At 42.7% G+C, this 19,825-nt stretch overlaps 1 protein-coding gene across 6 annotated transcripts in view; it reads left to right on the plus strand.

Moving 5' to 3' along the window:
- tead3a (TEA domain family member 3 a) overlaps positions 1–19,487 on the plus strand; it is an 81,806-nt gene extending 62,319 nt beyond the window's left edge. For 3 of the 6 annotated variants that reach the window (XM_061257074.1, XM_061257073.1, XM_061257072.1), the window contains 12 exons: positions 1,368–1,432; positions 3,683–3,745; positions 3,892–3,954; positions 8,339–8,350; positions 11,140–11,268; positions 11,497–11,540; positions 12,227–12,291; positions 12,736–12,872; positions 13,435–13,608; positions 13,954–14,097; positions 15,044–15,196; positions 16,211–19,487. In XM_061257074.1, coding sequence (XP_061113058.1) covers positions 1,368–1,432; positions 3,683–3,745; positions 3,892–3,954; positions 8,339–8,350; positions 11,140–11,268; positions 11,497–11,540; positions 12,227–12,291; positions 12,736–12,872; positions 13,435–13,608; positions 13,954–14,097; positions 15,044–15,196; positions 16,211–16,324 — 1,163 coding nt within the window. In that variant the 3' untranslated portion in view covers positions 16,325–19,487. The remainder of the gene's footprint in view (positions 1–1,367; positions 1,433–3,682; positions 3,746–3,891; positions 3,955–8,338; positions 8,351–11,139; positions 11,269–11,496; positions 11,541–12,226; positions 12,292–12,735; positions 12,873–13,434; positions 13,609–13,953; positions 14,098–15,043; positions 15,197–16,210) is intronic. The other 3 variants (XM_061257075.1, XM_061257076.1, XM_061257077.1) reach the window with 3 other exon arrangements.
- Positions 19,488–19,825: the final 338 nt, after the last annotated feature.

A 19,825-nucleotide genomic window follows, 5' to 3' on the forward strand; every position in this document is an offset into this window, starting at 1 on the left:
GCACCCACACGTACATGCTCCCATTTGCACCCTTACAGCTCACATAAACATTTCAAACATGCATGCTCACAGACGCATACCCACGCAAGCATACTTAATTCCCTTGCACACACACGTGCACACAGACACATGTACACACACATAGACACGCATGCACGTGCAGAAACATGCACGACACGCGCACACACACACTTACACACCTTCAGCCTCTCCTCCCTCTCTCATCGTGTGTGTGTGTGTGTGTGTGTGTGAAGACTGTGATTAATCAGAGAACCAGCAGGATTAATCGAGGTCCATCACAACAAAGATGGTGCTCTGTTCTCAGCTGAGCTGAAGGATGTGCACACATGCAGGCTGAGGTTAATTAGTCTGTTTTGACATTTCACTCCCCAATAGATCAATACGCTGGGTCAGTGCTGTTCCAGGCCGTGTCTGTTTCTCATACACACAAGCACCGTCAAAGCAGATCAATATGTTTCTCTTTTCCGCCTGTTTTCACAAAGACTGCCTTTCAGATGTTCGCATGCAGGTCTCGCAGACACATTGCAGAGTGTTTTCCATATTTATACAAATTTTACAAAGTTTGGCGCTTCAAAAAAACACAAAGAAAAGAAGTGTACATTGCAATTGTGTAATTGTGGGGAAATGGCTGCTCCCTCTTTGTCTCGTGAGATTGAGAACCTGTTTTCTCTTTATTGTAAACGCTTTATAGAGGGCTACTCGCAAATGTTTTTGTTTACCTTCCAAAGAGGGATTATTTTAATAAAACTGGGACTTGCATAAGTCCTGTCATGTGCTGTGTCAGTTGTTTGGGCAAATGCAGTGGTCTAGAATAAAACCAAATAATATCAAACTTTCAATATTGAAATAAGTTATCTGGAGCGAAATACACTGTTGAAAATGTAGGTCCTACTTGCTGGCACTTCTAGAGGTTTTTAAAAATGTAATTTTCACTCTTGCAATCTACTGAGTGGTACTGAGAAGTGTTCATGACATCCTGCACCATAGCTTGTACCATATGTACCTGTAGGTGTTTGGATCATTTTGTTCAGTTCAGACTTGAAGGTTTGAGTTTGTTGAGCAGCAGGTTGATCGCAGAAGTACACGTGTAGTGCCACCTTGTGGCCATTGTGTGGAACAGCACATACCGGTGGACTCCAGAAGCATGGAGATGGAAACCGCATTTTAATATAAATTTTAATATAACTTTATATTGGTGTCTAAATGTATGTTTCCAGTAGGTCTACGGTTTAACCAGGCCAAGATGTCAACGGCATCTCTGCAGTTTCCTCGTTGCTTAATATGAACTTGCTTTTCAGAGACAGTCGTTCGTAAACTTTTTGTTTGTTTGCCTTTCTCTGTTACAGGTCGCAATGAGCTAATCGCGAGATATATCAAGTTACGGACCGGGAAGACTCGCACAAGAAAACAGGTAGCCGCAGCATGTTATTTTTTTTACATTTTTTGTCTGTCAACTATTTTTCCAATGACATTTTCCTACGGACCAGCAGCTGAATCCAGTGACAGTTATTTACATATTTATCCCTTACTTCAACTCTAATAAATGCTATGGACTGGTTTCACCGACACAGATTTAAGCTTAGTCCTGGACTAAATTCGATTTTGTATGGAGTATCTCAACAAATTTGAATTGAGTCCAGAACTAGGCTTAATATGTTTCTGTGAAACTGGGCAGGCTAGTTCTTTAGTTTTTCTAATGTAGTTGTTAGGGGGGGTTACTTCAATCCAGGTTGTGGCACTAAAGATGTTCACAAGGCACCGCCATGTTTTTTACCTCAGGAACTGATCCAGAATCAGCAGTTAAACAGACCTGACATTGCTGGGTGTAGGCAGAATGCGGAAAGCCCTGATCTGGGTTATGTAGTGCTTGAGATGCAGGGCAGGCCTTCATTTTAAATACACAATGCTAAATTTTAATTTTTTAGACATTCCCTATATCAGTGGAAAAGCTGCTGTTTTGTGCAAAGCAGCCCCATTCACCTTGCACCAATTCACTCTCTTTTGATCCAGCATTGATATGCATGATGTCAATGAAGATGCCTCAATCTTGGAATTTGAGCCCAAATTATTATGAATTAATTAAGTTATTTATTTATATTTCTTATTATTAATTTATTTCTTTTTAGCGCTGGTGGATATTTGATTTCTGCGTCGTGTTATATTTTCTGCTTAATTTAAAGTGTTTATTAAAGGTACAATAGGTAATTTCGGACTTCTAACGGTCGAGAGAGGAATTGCAGCAACAAACACCCTCAAACCGCAACGCTGTTTAACCTTATCTGAAGACTTTAGAACTGCCAAATTGCAAATGGGTTTCTGAGCAATTTCATCAACCAGAACTGATGGGTATTTAGATGGTGGCTAAAGTCTTCAGACCATCACATTACTTCCTAGTTTGGTCCCACCAATTAGTATCAGTAGGCCCCTGTCCGAATCCGCTTGCTTGCCCACAATTGAGTCATAACTTGTATGCAACGTGTACTTTGAACAGCACAGGTGTCAAACTCCAGTCCTGGAGGGCCGCAGTGTCTGCTGGTTTTTGGGTTGTTCCCGGCACCTGTGGTTAATTTAAGTCTTTAATTGGCTAAAGAATCCACACACCTTGTTCCCATGGCCTTAATTGACAGCTGATTAAAGGGTAACCACAAAAACCCGCAGACACTGCGGCCCCCTGGGAATTCAGTTTGACACCCCTGCTGTACAGCATTCTCACTAGTAGGCAAGTACGCCCTAGACAATGCATGTGAATGAGGCAGCTATAGAGCATAAGAAGAGTGTGTAAGGCAGACTATGTGTCTACTGAATGACCTTTCCGTAGGTCCAGTTCAGTATTGCATCACACAGAACAACCAATGCAGTAATCCTATATTTATATACAACATATTTATTTACATCCTGCCCTTGAATCACAACCTGAGCTGTACGGAAATCTTTGTACAGCTTTGGGAAAACAAAATGGTGCCTGTTTTACTGCGCCGATGCTGTCAACAAACATGGGATACCCAGGGATTTAGTTGATTTTTCATCTTGCTGATGCGGACCAGAATTTAATTTGCCGAAATGCTTTAGATGTATTTTGAGGCCTGCAGTCTGGTCTGTTTTTCCTTCGTGCAGTCCTGAAGTCTCCTGTGATCTACGGTTCCGTGTCGTGGAAAGTTTCGAGAACTGCGCTGTACTCCGCGTTCACGTTATTGTTGTTCTGCTCCGTCAGTTTTTTTTCCCCTTTGTTTTGTTGTTTTCCACACGTTTTTTCAATTTCGATGACTCCGAAACCCATGTCGTGTACGAAACGAGAAATGAAACCATCGCTTATATTAATTTTCCTTTTCCAAATTTGAGGGCTTTAACCACTGTCAGAGTTGTGGTTTATTTGAAAACCGGGGCCTGCGCCTCAAATATTTGGACAGGCCTGAATCAAAACCGTTAATTGGATGAAAAACACAGGACAAAACATTCAGAAAAGGACATTTGCGTCCTTGTTAGTGTTTGGCAAGTTTGTTTACGAAACTGTCCTTCGCTGAAAGATGAAAGCAGACCCTTTAACTCGCACCTTAAGTATCTTTCCGTTGTGTCACACAGGTGGAAAGGGGCTATGCAGTGCTTCAGTTTGTCCTCTGTGTGTGTGTGTGTATGTTTAAAATTATTTCACACCCCCTCTTAGGTGTCTAGTCACATACAGGTGTTAGCGCGGAAGAAAGTTCGGGAGTATCAAGCAGGCATCAAGGTAGGTGGAGCCCGTCGGGTTGTTGCTAGGGTGTGGCTGGGCATCTCTTTCCTCCTTGGTTACGGCTTTTCTTCTCTTCTTCTCTCTCTTCTTCTTTTTGTTTTCCCCTTCTCTCCTTCCCCCTCTCTTGCTCTTTTTTTCTGCAGGTTTCTAGCCATTTGCAGGTTCTCGCCCGGAGAAAGTCTCGCGAGATACAGTCAAAGCTGAAGGTATGCGCTTTTTCGCGGGCTGGGCTGGGCTGGGCGGGGCTTGTAGGAGCTTGGCTTTGAGCTAACCAATCGGAGCTGCAGCAGCAGGATTAACTGGCTAGGGGGTGCTGTCGTGGGGGGGGGAGTGGCAGTTTGCAGTCAGTTAGCGCGTTTGTGAGGGGGAAAACTTGTGTCGCCAGTGATTTAGGGTTTAGCGGCAGAAAATAACCCCAATAATCTAGCTACTGTATAATGCTCTCAGTGTTTGATATTTTAGTCATGTGGGAACATTAACCTATAGGTTACTAGTTGTGAGAACTGGCAGTTAACATAATAGTTTAAGTTGCTATAAAGCATATTTTTGTACGGCTTCATACTGGTCATTATTTGTTATACTGCATTAAGATTTATTTCTAAACTGATAAACTTTTAAACTGATCAATTGTGTAGCTACTTAAAATGACCATTCATAATTAAGAAAATTCTAAGAATCCGCATACGTAAACAGCAAATATAAAGTTAAATGGATTAGATATACCAACAGAAAATATGGACGACTACAACTGGGAATCAGCTATTATTTTTGAAGCGGGTGGTCAATCTTTGTCGGCAGTTCCCAATTTCACCACAAGAGGGAAGCAGTATAAGTGAGATATTTTGAATCTTTCTCGCTTGATTCGATTATGGGATGCATAGTGGTGACACAGAAAACACATTTGGTGGTTATAGATCATTATTAAAATATCATTATTGAGTAGAAAATAAGATTAAATCCAGAAATCACTGCCATTGTTTGAGCACTCATACAACAGTGTCATCCTAATGCCTTGTATACAAATTATTAGTTACATTGTTCCCCATGGACTGAAATAGGACTGGATGAGATGCCAAACTCACTCTAAAACAGCAGAGAGGAGGTGGGAGATGAGGGTGGCATAAGGGACCAGTAAGAATACCAACACTGTCTGTGTGTGTGTGTGTGTGTGTGTGTGTCTGTCTGTCTGTCTGTCTGTCTGTCTGTGCTGGTCCATGTATGTGCATTTGTTTGTGTGTGTGTGTGTGTGTGCTTGTCCATGTATGTGCATTTGTTTGTTTGTGTTTGTGTGTGTGTGTGTCTGTGTGTGTGTGTGTGTCTGTGTGTCTGTGTGTATACGTGTGTGTACGTACGTGTGTGAGTGTGTGCGTGTGCAAGATTGTGTTCGTTTGCTAAAGAGGAAGTGAGACATACCACCGTCAACCAGTCATGTGACCTAGCAATGCAATGCGCGGAACTAAGTAAGCGGGTAGTGGTGAGAATTAGGCTGGCATTGCTTTGAGCAGTGGCTGTTGAGACGGCTTTGTGACGCTGTGCTGTGGTACGTAGCTGTGCTGTGCTGTGGTACGTAGCTGTGCTGTGCTGTGGTACGTAGCTGTGCTGTGCTGTGGTATGTAGCTGTGCTATGCTGTGGTGTGGTGCGTAGTGCTTGGGTGATCTGGACCGCAGAGTGCCTGTGCGCTGGGTTCTCTCCCACCCCCTCCTCCCTCTAAGTCAACACAGTGTTGCTAACACGCTAATGCTACCGCTAGCCAGCAGGCTTTCCTGTGCACTGCACTAACCCACACCTTTCCCCCTCTCTCTACCCCTCTCCCCATCCCTCCCTCCCTCCCTCCCTCCCTCTCTCCCCCCTCCCCACGTCTGTGTGTGTGGATCTTTTACTGTCCTGTGAAACTGGAGACTGAAACCACATTTACACCCCGGCCCCCGGACACCAGACGAAGGGGTCCGTCACCTATGAACCGACGCGCAAGACCTCATTCAAACACCGCACATTCACTGACCCTTTAAGCACCAGTACAATTCCTGTAGGTTGACGACGTCTATTTTTGCAAGCACTCGGAACAACATTTTTTCTCACACATCACCATGCGTTTTGGTTTAGTGGCATCATCTTGTTGAAGATACTATGGATTCTACTGGGGTGTTTTTTTTATTTTACTGCCCTCTAAAGGATTAATTGAGTTGAAATGCCTGGTCAAGTGGGCAGCCTGTAGCCTAAGGGCTAACGTACATGACTGGGACCCAGAAGGTTGGTGGTTTGAGCCCCGATGTAGCCACAATGAGATCTGCACAACTGCTGGGCCCTTGAGCAAGGCCCTTAACCCTGCATTACCCCAGGGGGGATTGTCCCCTGTTTAGTCGAATCAACTGTAAGTTGCTTTGGATAAAACGTCAGATACTGAAAATAACAAATGTTTATTATTATTATTACCCCACAAGCAGGAGCTGCATTTCACTACCATCTGTTTATTTAAGTTTTGAGACTGATTCCAAATAGACCTCAACTTGGTACTGGTCCAAACCATTCAAACCATTCACCCCTCAATGTCGTAAAGCCATATAAAGCTCAATGTGATTTTTACACTTGTTTTGAGCTGAAGCACAGTGGCTCATGACAGACACACACAATAAAGATGCAGGATGCATCTGCTACGTACATATAAACACAAGCTGTGGACCCAGTTTGATTACCATAAAGTTTCTGTACATTTTTTGCGATCACATTCCTTCCTAGGTTGGTCCCCCTGTTTTGGGGAAAAGGAAGGCAAAAATCATATAAACACTTTTTAGTAACACTACTTTTGTAAATTGTTCCTGCAGGTTTTTTTACACTTGTTAATCTTATTAACCTCAATAAATCAAAGACTAATGCACAGGGTTCCCATTCTTCTCAGAAACCAAGAATTGTTTATGTTATGCTACCTGAAAGGCACCCATTTTGTATCTGTCATTTCAATCTTTTCATTTTGTTTATTTTCATATAGCTCCAGTTACTGCTTGCATCCTACATTTAGTGAATATTTCCCACAGAAGAAGCTGAAATACACGTAGCCAGTTTGGGGGGAAATTCTAAAATTATTTCCTGACCCCTTAATAGGCGAACAAGCTGAGCGGAACTTTTGGAGAAGCTAGGCCAGCGCTTTTGAGAGTTGACTATTTAATGTGAAACCTAGTAATGTCAGGGTGGTTATATGTCAGATGGGGTGCTTCATTTGCTCATACTGTATGCCTGTTGCCAAAAGGCATCAATGGTATTACATTTTAAGAAACCATGATAATATAACTGGGAAGACACACACAATATTTTAATATTTGTACATCACAACTTTTACGGAGAGTAGACCTACTTAGCAAGATTTTGACTATTGCAACAATAAAAGTAATTACTGAAAAGTTTTGGTAACGCTTTATTTTAGCCTGTTAATTACTGGGTAAATACACAGCTAATTAATTACATAATTATTAGGTAACTACTTTGATTTGAGTGGTAAGTAATATGACAGTAAGTACCATGTGTAAGTACTATGTAAGTACATTTTACAACCCGGTTCATAGTACTTGCCTCAACTTAACTCAAAATAGTTACCAAATTAAGTCCCTGGTATTTACCCACTAAAGACAAGGTAATTAAGGGGCTGTCAAATAAAGCGTGGCCAAGCTTAGGTTCTGTTCTGTATCATTTGAAATGACAAGGAAACAACAAGATTTGATTGGGAACCCTGTTTTTTTAGTCCTGAAACTAAAATCTACAAACCCACAATTCCAACCTCCCCGCTTACTCTTTTGTAATCCCTGATGTCCTCTGAACTAGTCTTCTACACTAGCATCTGAACTTTATACCGTGTTCAGTCCCCAGCTTCTGATTCCTGTGCGCGGGACTTCAATGCAACGTCATCTCTCTTTCCTTCATCATTATTCCTCCCTGTCTGTCCCTTGTCACTTGATGTGAGTTTGACTCTTTTGTGATGTTTGGAATCCTACTGTCATGTGGTTCACTTTTTTTTTAGCATTCAGGAAGACGACACTTCCCCATTTATGTTAAAAAGCGTTTACTCTTGCTGAAGAGACCACACGGAAATACATCCGTATTATTTTTTTGTTTTCTTTTGGCTCGATCGAGCTTAAGAACCACGCGATTGCAAACATCGTAAAACGGTAAGGTTATCAACGAACGCAGACTCGGTAGTAGCCTTTGGAACTGCAATGCAAATAATGTGAGCGTGAGATTGGAAGGCGATTTGAGGATTATGTCACCGGTGTCAAGATTGACTGACAAGATAAAACATGTAATTGGTGAAAAGCAGGGCCATAATGGGCCAGTGACTGAGCGCAACATAACGCTCTGGGACTTTAATTCAGATTAATTACCTCGTGTGTTTGTCATTTGCTGTAGTCAAAGACGATAGATAGAGAGGAGAGGGTTATGACTTTATTTTTGCTGGTGGAATGTATTGGTGTGTCCTAAAACCCTCTTTGCTTTCAGTTTGAATTCATTTCAAAGGGGAATATAATTACCCATAATCCTTATCATGCGATTATATGCATTATTACAAAGTGCACTAATGGCTTCTCTTTCCTTTGATTCAGGCCATGAACCTGGTAAGTGCTGGTTTTTGATTTTCTTAGCAGTTTGCTTCACTTGCTTGGCTGAGCCAATGAAACGCTACCGCTATCTTGCACAGTGAGCATGTCCCAATCACACGCTCCCCCACCCTCAGGCTCTCTAATACCCTATTCGCTGCTCCCCTTTTCCGCGCATCCAGGAACGCCGTCAGGGATGCGACTTTTCCTCGTTATTAACCCAGACAAAGATCCACCCAGCAGTACCAAATGGTACTTTTGCGTAGCTGGTGGATTTTTGAAGGAACCGCGAACCTTGCTAAAATGCATTTCTGTGACGGCAACTAATTGCTAAAATGCATCAAGGCTTAATGCTATGTCTTTAATATGTGATCCAAAGTGTTTTGAAATAGCATCTCAATGCCATTTATGTTATTCTTTCTCCATATTTATCTCCTTGTAAAGCACAAATTGTGTCACATTTATAGAGGCAATTTATTTAGCTGAATGGAATATAAGCTAACTTCAGAACGGAGTGCTTTTGAGTTGATTTAAAGGCAAGATGCAAGTGATTAATATGCTGTAGCGATACACTTAGGTTGCTCATGGGAAGAGAATGCAGGTAGATCTTAACTGTAAAAAGACTGGGTCAGGGTACTTTGATCTGAACTCTAGCACTGCCTTCAAACCCTTGGGCGTCCCCTGAAATTACACTCATATCAGAGTTTCTTGCATGTGGAGATGGACACCATTTTGTTGAAGTGCACATTCAACAATTTTATGTGACTGCGTGTGTGTGCGTGTGTGTGTGTGTGTGTGTGTGTGTGTGTGATGGATAAAATAGTGAAATCTTTGAAGTCTTTTATTGCTGATTGAATATAGTTTGGTGACAAAGAATGGCTTGATGTTTTTAGAATTGCATATTGCATTCTATATAGTGTTGTGGGTGTTCTCGTGTGGATTACGGTCTTTGTATATAAAACTATATAAGCTAACGTGTTTTAGCTGTATCTATGTTAAATGGTAGTATGTATTAATTTGAACTATTATCCAGTGTAAATGGCAATGGCTTCTTGTGAGTAACCAGTGTAAATGTGCAGACTGAATAACGGAAAGGCCTTTCTTGAGCTTAAACCAGTTGTTGCTATGGGGATTTTTCCACCCTCTCAAATCCCATTTCATCAGCTTTAAGCCTGTACTGCCCATTACAGAAACTACTCTGCATTGTTCAACATTTTTCAGATGTGCACAGATCTATGTGTCTTTGCCCAGGGCTTTTAATGAAATTGCATTTAGATCGTATGATGTCTATGAAATAGACATTATCCAGTAAAGGCTTAGTTTTGAGGTTCTCCTGTTTGGAGACAGTTATAACTTTAGGTCCTGGAAGACATGCAGTAAACAAAGTAGAACAAATGGTGTGTTTCAGCACACATAGTTATCTACTCTGTTTATTTACTATAGTATCCTGTCAGTGTACATCCAGTATAACTGCCTATTCAGGAGCATAACAAAAACCAAAGGTCATACCCATAAATCAGACTATTATACACAAAAGACTATTGCACAAACCCCTTTTTAATTTGCTTACATCTGGCAAACCATTGATGACTTATGCTGCACATCACTATAATCGTTTACCGTTTCTTGTTGCTCATCACTGGAAACCTTGATAGTGTAGGAATGCAAACGCCTGCTCTCTCTTTCTCTCCTCTATTTTCCATGGCTATCATTATTCTCTGTGGGTACTGCTGTTCCTTCAGTTCCCTCTACCTCTGCCTCTACCCCTGATGTGCTTGTGATGTTTCTGTCCTCTTCACACTCCTGTTCAATTCCTGATTGGTAGAATATGCAAAGCTGTTCAATACCATTGCTATTTATCTGTGTATATTATTTGTATGTATTAATATAACAGAAACATTAAACGTATATACCGTTAAATGCAAATGTTTTAGGACAGGGACAGTTATTTTTGGTGTATTGGCACTACTCCAGCACATTGATTGTGTAGGCTGTCCGCTTTAATCTGAGGGTATTTACTTCCATATCGGGTGATCCGTGTAGGAATTGCAGCGTTAGTCCTTGCCCAGGTCTTTGCATTATTAGTTAATGTACAAGAAAGATGGAAAAGGTCTAGAGTTCATTCTAGTTATGGAATTTGCATTTGCAGTGTGTTGCTGTTGTCTTTCAACACATGGACCAAATAAGTGTCAGTTCCTCTAAAGCAGGCCATCATGAGGCTGATAAATCTGAATAAATCAGTCTGAGACATAGCCAAAACGTTGTGGGTGTAAAAATCAACAGCTTGATACATTATCAGGAAGCAGGAATGCATTGGTGAGCTCAGCATTAGCAGACAGTCTGGTAGACCATGGATGGCTACTGTAGGGGATGACTACAGAATACTTTTAATTGTGAGGAAGAAACCCTTTTCAACTGTCATAGAGATCAAGAACACTCCCCAGGACGTAGGCATAGAGATCACCTGCTATGGATGTAAATACCCTTCATCACCAAGCATCTTCTGCACTTTAGCACTTTTCACATCCATTGTGCTGTGTTCCATCAACCTGGAATATTAAATAGAACACACTTTTATTTCTGAATTTCTTCTCAGACAAGACTATACTCAGGCTGCTGTTGCAAAGAGTCAAGTAGTGAAGGATTTATTTCAATTTCAAATCATTGAGTATTCTATTTGTGAATAGTAGAACAGTTCGCTGTTGATAGCTTTAATAACCCTAAGTTACCCTGTTAGAGGCTCTGCGGGATGTTGGTTGAGCCCGCATGTGGAGACGCCCCCTCTCTGTGTTGCTGTTCCTCTGCAGGATCAAGCCTCCAAAGACAAGGCCCTTCAGAACATGGCCGCCCTGTCGTCGGCTCAAATCGTATCGGCCAGCGTGATGAAGAGCCAGCTACCCCCTCTCCCCCAGCCTCCCTACCCACCACCAGCCAGGGTAAGCACTTTACTATTGTTGTTGCTGGGTGTTGTTGTTGTGATTGTGGTTGTTGTGGGTTGTTGTTGTTGTTGGTTGTGGTGATTGTTTTGCTTGTTGTGGTTGTTGGTTGTTGCTGGTTGTGGTTTTTGTTAATAGTTGTTCTTGTGGTGGTTGTTGCTGTTGGTTGCTAAACTTTGTGGGATATGTCCATGTCTCTTGCCTCATTGTACACAATTGTATCCACAGTTTTGGCCAGGCCCAATACCAGGACAGCCTGGACCCTCTCAGGAGTGAGTATATGTTATTGTTGAAGTCCCCGTGACCGTAGTTTTCACTTCTGCAATTCATTCAAGTTCACGGGGAGACACTCACTTGACACAACGTCAGTGCATACTGTAGGATTTAGTCTCTCAAACCACAGCATGGACCATTTTCAGAAGGCGTTGAAGTGACCACAGGTGGAGTTTGTATTGTACTGCTTGGGCTGTGGGGGGAAGCAAATTCCTCACTGGCACTGCTGCATCAGCTTGAAAATGGATTTAATTAAGGTCACACAAACTATGTCCTTATTGGATAGCTTTGTTCAAAGGAAATGCCACAAGGCTAGCCTAACACATACCGACACAAATTCTGTAAACCGATAATCTGGCTATTGGAGGTATTAGTTCTTTTGATCTATATTTCTATATTCTGTAGCCATTGGTATTGTCCAATGCTGATCAAGGGATATGCATGCACTTTGTTGGCAAATTTGCCAGATTCTCTATTTTAACTACAGAGCCCGTTCTTTGTGCCTGTGGTGCTAAAGCTAAGCCCAGAAGGCGTTTTCTCCTGGCTGGTGCAACTAATCATGCTGATGTGGTACTGCTAGGAAAGAATCACTGCCAACATAACGTACAAGATCTGACCCATCCTCTCTACAGAAGTAAGATAGAAGCTATAGTGTTATCTCACAAATGTCCCTTTTTATTTTCAGCATTAAACCATTTGCACAGTCCCCATACCCCAGCTTAACAGGCCCAGTTCCTCCTCCCTTATCAAGTGAGTACCAAGCAATGCTGTTCATACCGAAATGAATGATAAGCCAAGCACAATGTGTCAAACGATGTGTGCAGGTCATTGAGTATACATATAGAACAAGAATAGTTGACTGGTACTGGTATTGTTACTTACTGGTAGTGAGTCTCACCATAATATTTCATATTAATATCTAATATCATTAATAATAACAGCCAATAAAACTTGATTGAAGTGAGTATACTAATAATACCATGTGACTCTTGATTGAATGCTCATATTTTTGCGTCTGTGGTAATGAGCTTGATAAGGCGTAATTGCAAATGCTACTTCTAGTTTTGTTGCCAGTGTCTGAATTCTCTGTCTATAAGTTAGGTTCTACCATCTTGAAAGTCATAAATATGTCCTTGAAATGTCACTGGAAGGTTTGGTGAGTTGTGGATGTGACTCTTGTGACTGTCCCCCCAGCGTACGAGCCCCTGCCCACCCCGCTTCCCCCGGCTGCCACCGCGGTGCCCGTGTGGCAGGACCGCACCATCGCCTCCTCCAAGCTGCGCATGTTAGAGTACTCGGCCTTCATGGAGGTGCAGAGGGACCAGGACACGGTGAGAAGGCTCTCAGCCAGCTCCGCCAGGAGGCCCTGCCTCAGCTCCACCAGGAGGCCCTGCCTCAGCTCCACCAGGAGGCCCTGCCTCAGCTTCACCAGGAGGCCCTGTCTCAGCTCCACCAGGAGGCCCTGTCTCAGCTCCACCAGGAGGCCCTGCCTCAGCTCCACCAGGAGGCCTACCCTCTCCTGGGGTTTCACATTTGCAGTGCAGATCCAGAGATGTGCATGTACTTTGTTCCCAAATGGGCCAGATTCTCTCAGAATATGGGGGCTAAATGCTAACATAGTGTAGGCAACCTTTCAGCTGTCCCTCAGTCCCCACATATGAATGCAACACATCTTCTAAGCAGTACCCGTAGAGCTAAAGCTACTCTAAGTGAGCACATTGTCAACTATCCACTGAAAAATGACTTCTTAAAAATCTTCTTAAAAAGGGGACTGGGCAGGGTTTGCTGTTAATGAATGCATTATGCAGCATGTCTGACTTTTAACACTTTAGAATTAGTTTGCATTTAGCGACCTGCATCTCAAACTCCTTCCTTCCGTCTCCCCCACTACAGTACAGCAAGCACCTGTTTGTTCACATCGGGCAGACCAACCCCTCGTACAGCGACCCTCTCCTGGAGGCGGTGGACATCCGGCAGATCTACGACAAGTTCCCCGAGAAAAAGGGTGGTCTGAAGGAGCTGTATGAGAAAGGCCCTCAGAACGCCTTCTTCCTGGTCAAGTTCTGGGTGAGTGCCCTGCTGCATGGGCCCTGGGGAATGGCTTAGTCCTCCCAGTCCTCTGTTTCTGGTGTACACTCATTACATTACATTAATGCCATTTGGCAGACGCTCTTATCCAGAGCGACGTACAGTTGATTAGACTAAGCAGGAGACAATCCTCCCCTGGAGCAATGCAGGGTTAAGGGCCTTACTCAAGGGCCCAACGGCTTGCGGATCTTATTGTGGCTAGACTGGTGATCGAACCACCGACCTCGCGGGGCCCAGTGCCTTAACCACTACGCTACAGTGCACTGAAGTCCACTCTCGATGGGTCACCTGACCGTTAACTGACCGTGTTGACGCCCCCTACAGGCGGACCTGAACAGCAGCGGCATGCAGGACGGGCCCGGCTCTTTCTACGGCGTGAGCAGCCAGTACAGCAGCGCCGAGAACATGACCATCACCGTCTCCACCAAGGTCTGCTCCTTCGGCAAGCAGGTGGTGGAGAAGGTCGAGGTGAGGCCCCTTACCGTGTGCTCAGGGTTACAGCCGAGATGTTATAGTACGGAGATATGCCATGAATCTCAGGTTTCACTTCCAGGGGGCAACATTGAGCACTAAAATGGGGTTAAATGGAGCAGGATGAATGGCAGTCAATGGCAGTTTTCCATATAAACAGCTCTGTCAGAGATTTTTTTTTTTGTGTGTGGGGAGAACATTCACAGATGTTGGATAATGATATACAAATTTCTGTGCACTTAGAATCGTGATATTTTGAACCACTTAGTTAAAAATAGCTTGACAGTAACGCTAGACAGGTAGCTAATGCTAGCTACTTGGATAGACGAATACAGGACCACATAGCCTCAATGCTAGTGGAAATGCTTTGAAAGTGAGATCATAAAACAACCATTGATTGTATGTCAGCTTATAATTATGTACTTGTTATATAAACAATAGACTGTGTAACGATGACGATCATGCCCCCGTTACTCGTAAATATTTGACAAAGACTGTGACAACCAATTTATAGCATTTAGCTAGTTGTCTTATCTTGTTTTTCCAAAGAAATTAGTAATGTGAGATTTCTCTTCATTGTTTTTTTTTTTTAAGATATTTTTTAGGCCTTTTTCAGCTTTATTGGATAGTATATAGTATAGAGAGACAGGAAGAATGGGAGCGAGAGAGAGGGGAAGACATGCGACAAATGTCGGACGGTCGGATTCGAACCGCCGACGTCGCGGCTCGCAATGAGCATGCGGTCAGTGCTCTACAGGCTGCGCCACTGAGACACCCCAAGATTTCTCTTCATTGTAACAGTTTATTTTATCTTGCTAATAGGTGCTAGGTGTACTTGGTTCCTGTTTAGTAGCCTAACATCAAGCCAAATGCCTGTCAGCCTGTGGACGTCCTCAACAGGGCAGTTAGCGTGGCTAACGCCGCGCGGCCTGTCCCTTTGCAGACGGAGTACGCCCGTGTGGAAGGCGGCCGGTGCGTGTACCGGATCCACCGCTCCCCCATGTGCGAGTACATGATCAACTTCATCCATAAGCTCAAACACCTGCCCGAAAAGTATATGATGAACAGCGTTCTAGAGAACTTCACCATCCTGCAGGTAACGCCTCCCCCCTCTTCGCACCTGCACTTGCCGGTCACGACTGCCATCTGTTCTGGCCCCACGGTGGTGGAATGACCTTCCCCTGGAGGTCAGAACAGCAAGCAGAGACTCTGACCACCTTCAAACACAGACTGAAGACACCACCTGTCCCCTCCCCTCCCTTCCCCCCATTTCATCTCTAATTAGCTATGTAAGCTATCTATTGTAATTATCACGCTTATGTATACGTGTTTTGTTATTCTTGGCGTTATATTTGCCAAAACCGTGTTACTGCTGCTTCTTGGTCAGTTTCTTATTCATCTACAAGGGTTGAAGTTTTTATCTATGTGGTCACTTCTAGCAGTTGGAACTGTACTTCCCTCTAGGGTCTTTCAGCATACTTGTCCCTGGTTATGGTTAAGCTCTTTATTGTACGTTGCTGTGAATAAGAGCCTGTAATGTAATGTAATGTAATGGACCCATTGGTGGCAGCTCAGAGCTGCCTGTCACTGTTCTGAGGGCAGAGGGTGGTAGGCCATGTTTCACAGCGCAATAATGGTTCCTGTGGTCAATCACACATCTGCAGCCTTCCTGCTCAACCTGGAAGCAGTTACATTATCTGCTGTGGGCACTCCCTGTACAACTATGATATAGCTTTCTAAATTGGAGAATGTATGAAAATGAGGATAAAAGTTCACTGAATAAAAAAGTAAAAAAAAAAAAAAACAGTAACACTTTATTTTACAGCCTGTTAATTACATAGTACTTACTGGGTAAGTACACAGCTACTTGTGTAATTATTAGGTAAGTACTTTGAAAGAAAGTCAGTAAGTACCATATGTAAGTGCTATGCGAGTATGTTTTACAGCTTGTTTCATCGGACTTACCTCTGAAATGAAAATAGTTGCCTAATAAGTACCTGGTATTCACCCAGTAAGTGCAGTGTAATTAACGGGCTATAAAATAAAGCGTTTTTAAATATGTATTTGTTGTGCTTGTTTTGAGTTTGGCTCTCTGCTGTTTCTGCCTCAGGTTGTGACAAACAGGGACACCCAGGAGACCTTGCTGTGCATAGCGTTTGTTTTTGAGGTGTCGACGAGTGAACACGGGGCTCAGTACCACGTCTACCGGCTCGTCAAGGACTGAGGGTCTTCTATGGCGGAGCGCTAGGAATGCCCCATTTAAACATCTGTCAAACCAAAAACAAAAGCATACATATAACGTACACACACACATACAGACACAAGGGCAACTGCTCAACTGAACAGACAGAAATAAGTATATTTTATAGCACAGTGGGTATTTTCTACTATCATTACTAATTTTGTAAAATAGGAACTGTATGAAGTTTAAACAAACAAAAAAAATGAAACAAAAACTAAAAACTATGCACTACTTTGTGTAAGGGCAATTTTTTATATATATATTTAAATATGTTTAAAAAACAAAGCAGGTTACATCAGTCATGCTCCTTAAAAATATATGTTTTCAGGGATGATGTTAATCTTTTTTTTTCTGTATCGGGGGAATGAGGAAGTTTCATATAAGTGTGTTGGCGTTTTCCGAGGATTTCCTGGAGGAAGTCTCTCTCCGGGCCTCGTCACATGGGAAGGTTTCAGGAAAAGATGGTACAACGGCAGTGGCCAGGGGTGAAGACAGACTGTGGAACAGTGAATATCGGATACATTGTTAGTATTCAGCACACGAGTGCAGAAGGACAGAAAACCTAAACAAACTACCAAGAGGCATCGATACGTTAAAAACATCGTGCCGAGTACCCTTTTCTAAAGACAAGTTACAGATCTACGTACGTGGAGTGCCTTTTTGTTTTGTTTTTTTTGTTTTTTTTTAGAGCTGATCACTACCTCTTGTCTTGGATAAAGAGAAACCGAGAGAAGAGCAAACATGGCTTGAAACGTGAGGACTCATTTTGACGCTACGGAGATTCGGAAGCACACTTTCTTTTGGCACATGTTGACATTGGGGGACAAAATGAGAAAAGACTAAAGAACTTTGTTAATTCGTCGCTTTTCCGTACGATGCAAAGCCGAAGGTTTCCTTTGGCTATCGGCCTTTCTCTTTACCGGGGTAGTCGGCTATTTAACTGTACCAAAATGTTGTTTGATTTTGGCTTTTATTTTTTTGTATCTACGCTTGATTTTCTTAACTAACTCAAAGCAAACGCGAGTCGGGGCTGAGAATTTCTACCTCCTGGTGCTTTGTGATTATTGCAAGTTTTTTTTTAAGTTTTTTTTTTTTAATTATACAAGCCTTAAAAGAAGAGGTGTTGTTCGGAAAGCCAGGACTCGGTACCAGGCCCGGCCTAGTCATCAACAGGAATACTCCCAGCACTTATCAGTTCCTTTACGCCCCTGTCGCAAATGCGATCGCTTTGTACTGACACCGTCGCTTCCTTGAGGCAAGCATCGGGCTTTAGGAGAAAGAACTGTGAAGTTGTATCCAGGGTAAAGAAAAAAAAAAAAAAAAAGTTTATTTTTTATTTTTATTTTGTAATCCACCTTTACGCAAAATCCAATGGTTGACTCAATAGTTTGTGTGGTTGCAATGGGAGGATCTGTTACATTAAAATAGTCCGGGGACATTTTGCCATCATGCCCTTCAGTCTAAAGCAGTACGACTACAGCTTTTTTTTTTTTTTTTTGTTCAATTGGACAGATTTAAAGCAGAAGTCAGTTGTTTTTTTTTATTGATTTGTTGTTTTGAATTGTTTGGGTGCAGAATATTCTTGCTGTTGTCCAGATAAGTTGGTACGTCGGTTACTCTCTCAAATGAGCTTTAGTAAGTTCTATCAAAAGACTGCCACAGAGACACTGCCTCGCAAGAAACTCAGTTCATCTGTTCCATCATGGGGCGTGGTGCGTGAGAGGACATTTTGTTTTTAAAGGTACACAATTATTTGCCCTCCTGCCATAAGGTCAACACTAAAATAATTCCAGTATTCAGCTCTCTGCCTGACACCCTCTCCCCTGTTCTTGATGAGGTCACTCTGCTGTCAGAGGGCTCATTTCACAGATCAAGGATGGGCTTCTTCATTACTGTCTGGTGGGGCACATCATAAAACAAGATTTCGACTAGTGGATTGGCAAGCTTACCGAAACAGGAAACAGCTTTTATGTAAAATCTCTGGTTCGTTGGAAAGGCTTGTGTCTGCAGCAGGCAGTCGAGTCAGATTTGATGAGCAGGCCTTTCCTGGCTTCCTCTTTTATTCCATGTTGCCACACAGCTACAGGTGTGACCGTTTGCTGCACGTGAACCGATTGCCACAGAGTCTGTAAGGCAGGGATTCTCTTTCTTACCCAAAAGGGCCGGCGTGGCTGCAGGCTTTTTGTTCCAACCAAGGTCCTTAGCAAATACTCTAATGGTTGATTAGTAGAATCAGGTGTGTAACTGCTTGGTTGGAACAAAAGCCTGCACCCACACTGGCCCTTTCTGGGTAAGATTGAGTATCCCTGCTGTAAGGCGTGGGCAGTGTTCGAAAGCGCATACTTATACCACTCGTACTACTTTTCAATGAAAATCAGCCTGAAATGTAGTACGAGTAGTATGCTAGTATACGGTTTGGAATGCAGGTCTTCTCTGCGCTGTGCTGTTACATGCTGCGAGTGTGGATATTATTATTTTTTTCTAGGTTGTGTCTCGACATTCGGGGGAGGTGACGGTTACGCATGTACCCTTCAGACCGGGCTCGTCGTGTAGGAAGAGAAACCTACTCTTCCCTGAATGTTTTAAAGTGAATAGCGGCGTTTTGAGTCTGGTACGACTGTCACTTAGTCACAAGGGGCCTGGATATACACTGAATCGTGTCTGTGAAAAGTATCGCATCTGATCTTGAATGACCTTGCGGCTCATCAAAGCAGTGCCTTTCTCCTGTCTCTTATGTTTGACCTTTTAAAAAAAAAAAAAAAGAAAAAGAAAAAAAAAAAAGACTCATCCTTTTTTGACTTTCAATAGGAGCAAGTGCATCTATTGAGCATTGTGTGTGTGTGTGTGTGTGTGCGTGTGCGCGTGCGTGTGTTGATATTGATTAATTAGGTATGTGAAATGTATTTTAAGCTGAGAGGCAGGGTGAGTTGGTTTGTTGTCGCCCCCCCCCCACCCGCATTTTTTAATTTTTTATTATTTTCTTTTTGGTGGTACATTCTGGCCTTGGTTCCAAATTGTGCATTGCATTATTGTATATTCTGTTGTCTACAATGTGAGGGGTTGTATCATATAATCAGTGTATCGTGTATAATCTACCAATAAAAAACGCATGGTGCCTCAGGAGCCAATTTTCTTCTGAAAACTCGCTAAACGTCTGCCAGAGGTGTCTTCCTTCTATGCTTGTGAAATTCTCCAACAATATTCCTCAAAAATCCGTTTTTTCATTTGACTTCCATACAGATTTGTTGTCATGTGCTTGTTTTTCCTGCAACAATATTCCTTGGCATGTTCTCTCCAATTCCAGAGACGGTATTGTTCATGGGTTTGCTTGTTTTTACGTGCCGAGGTACCGAAGATGCAGCGACACAGTTTCTGCTATTTTACATACTGAGTGATGATTAAATGCATTTCCACACTATTGCTTACGGGTTTTCTCTTTTCAAACCGTTGTGGCAGGCACCACCGGGCTTAGAAGTGTACAGA

The sequence above is a fragment of the Conger conger genome, chromosome 10, assembly GCF_963514075.1.
Source record: "Conger conger chromosome 10, fConCon1.1, whole genome shotgun sequence".
In the NCBI taxonomy this organism is placed as follows: Eukaryota; Metazoa; Chordata; class Actinopteri; order Anguilliformes; family Congridae; genus Conger; species Conger conger.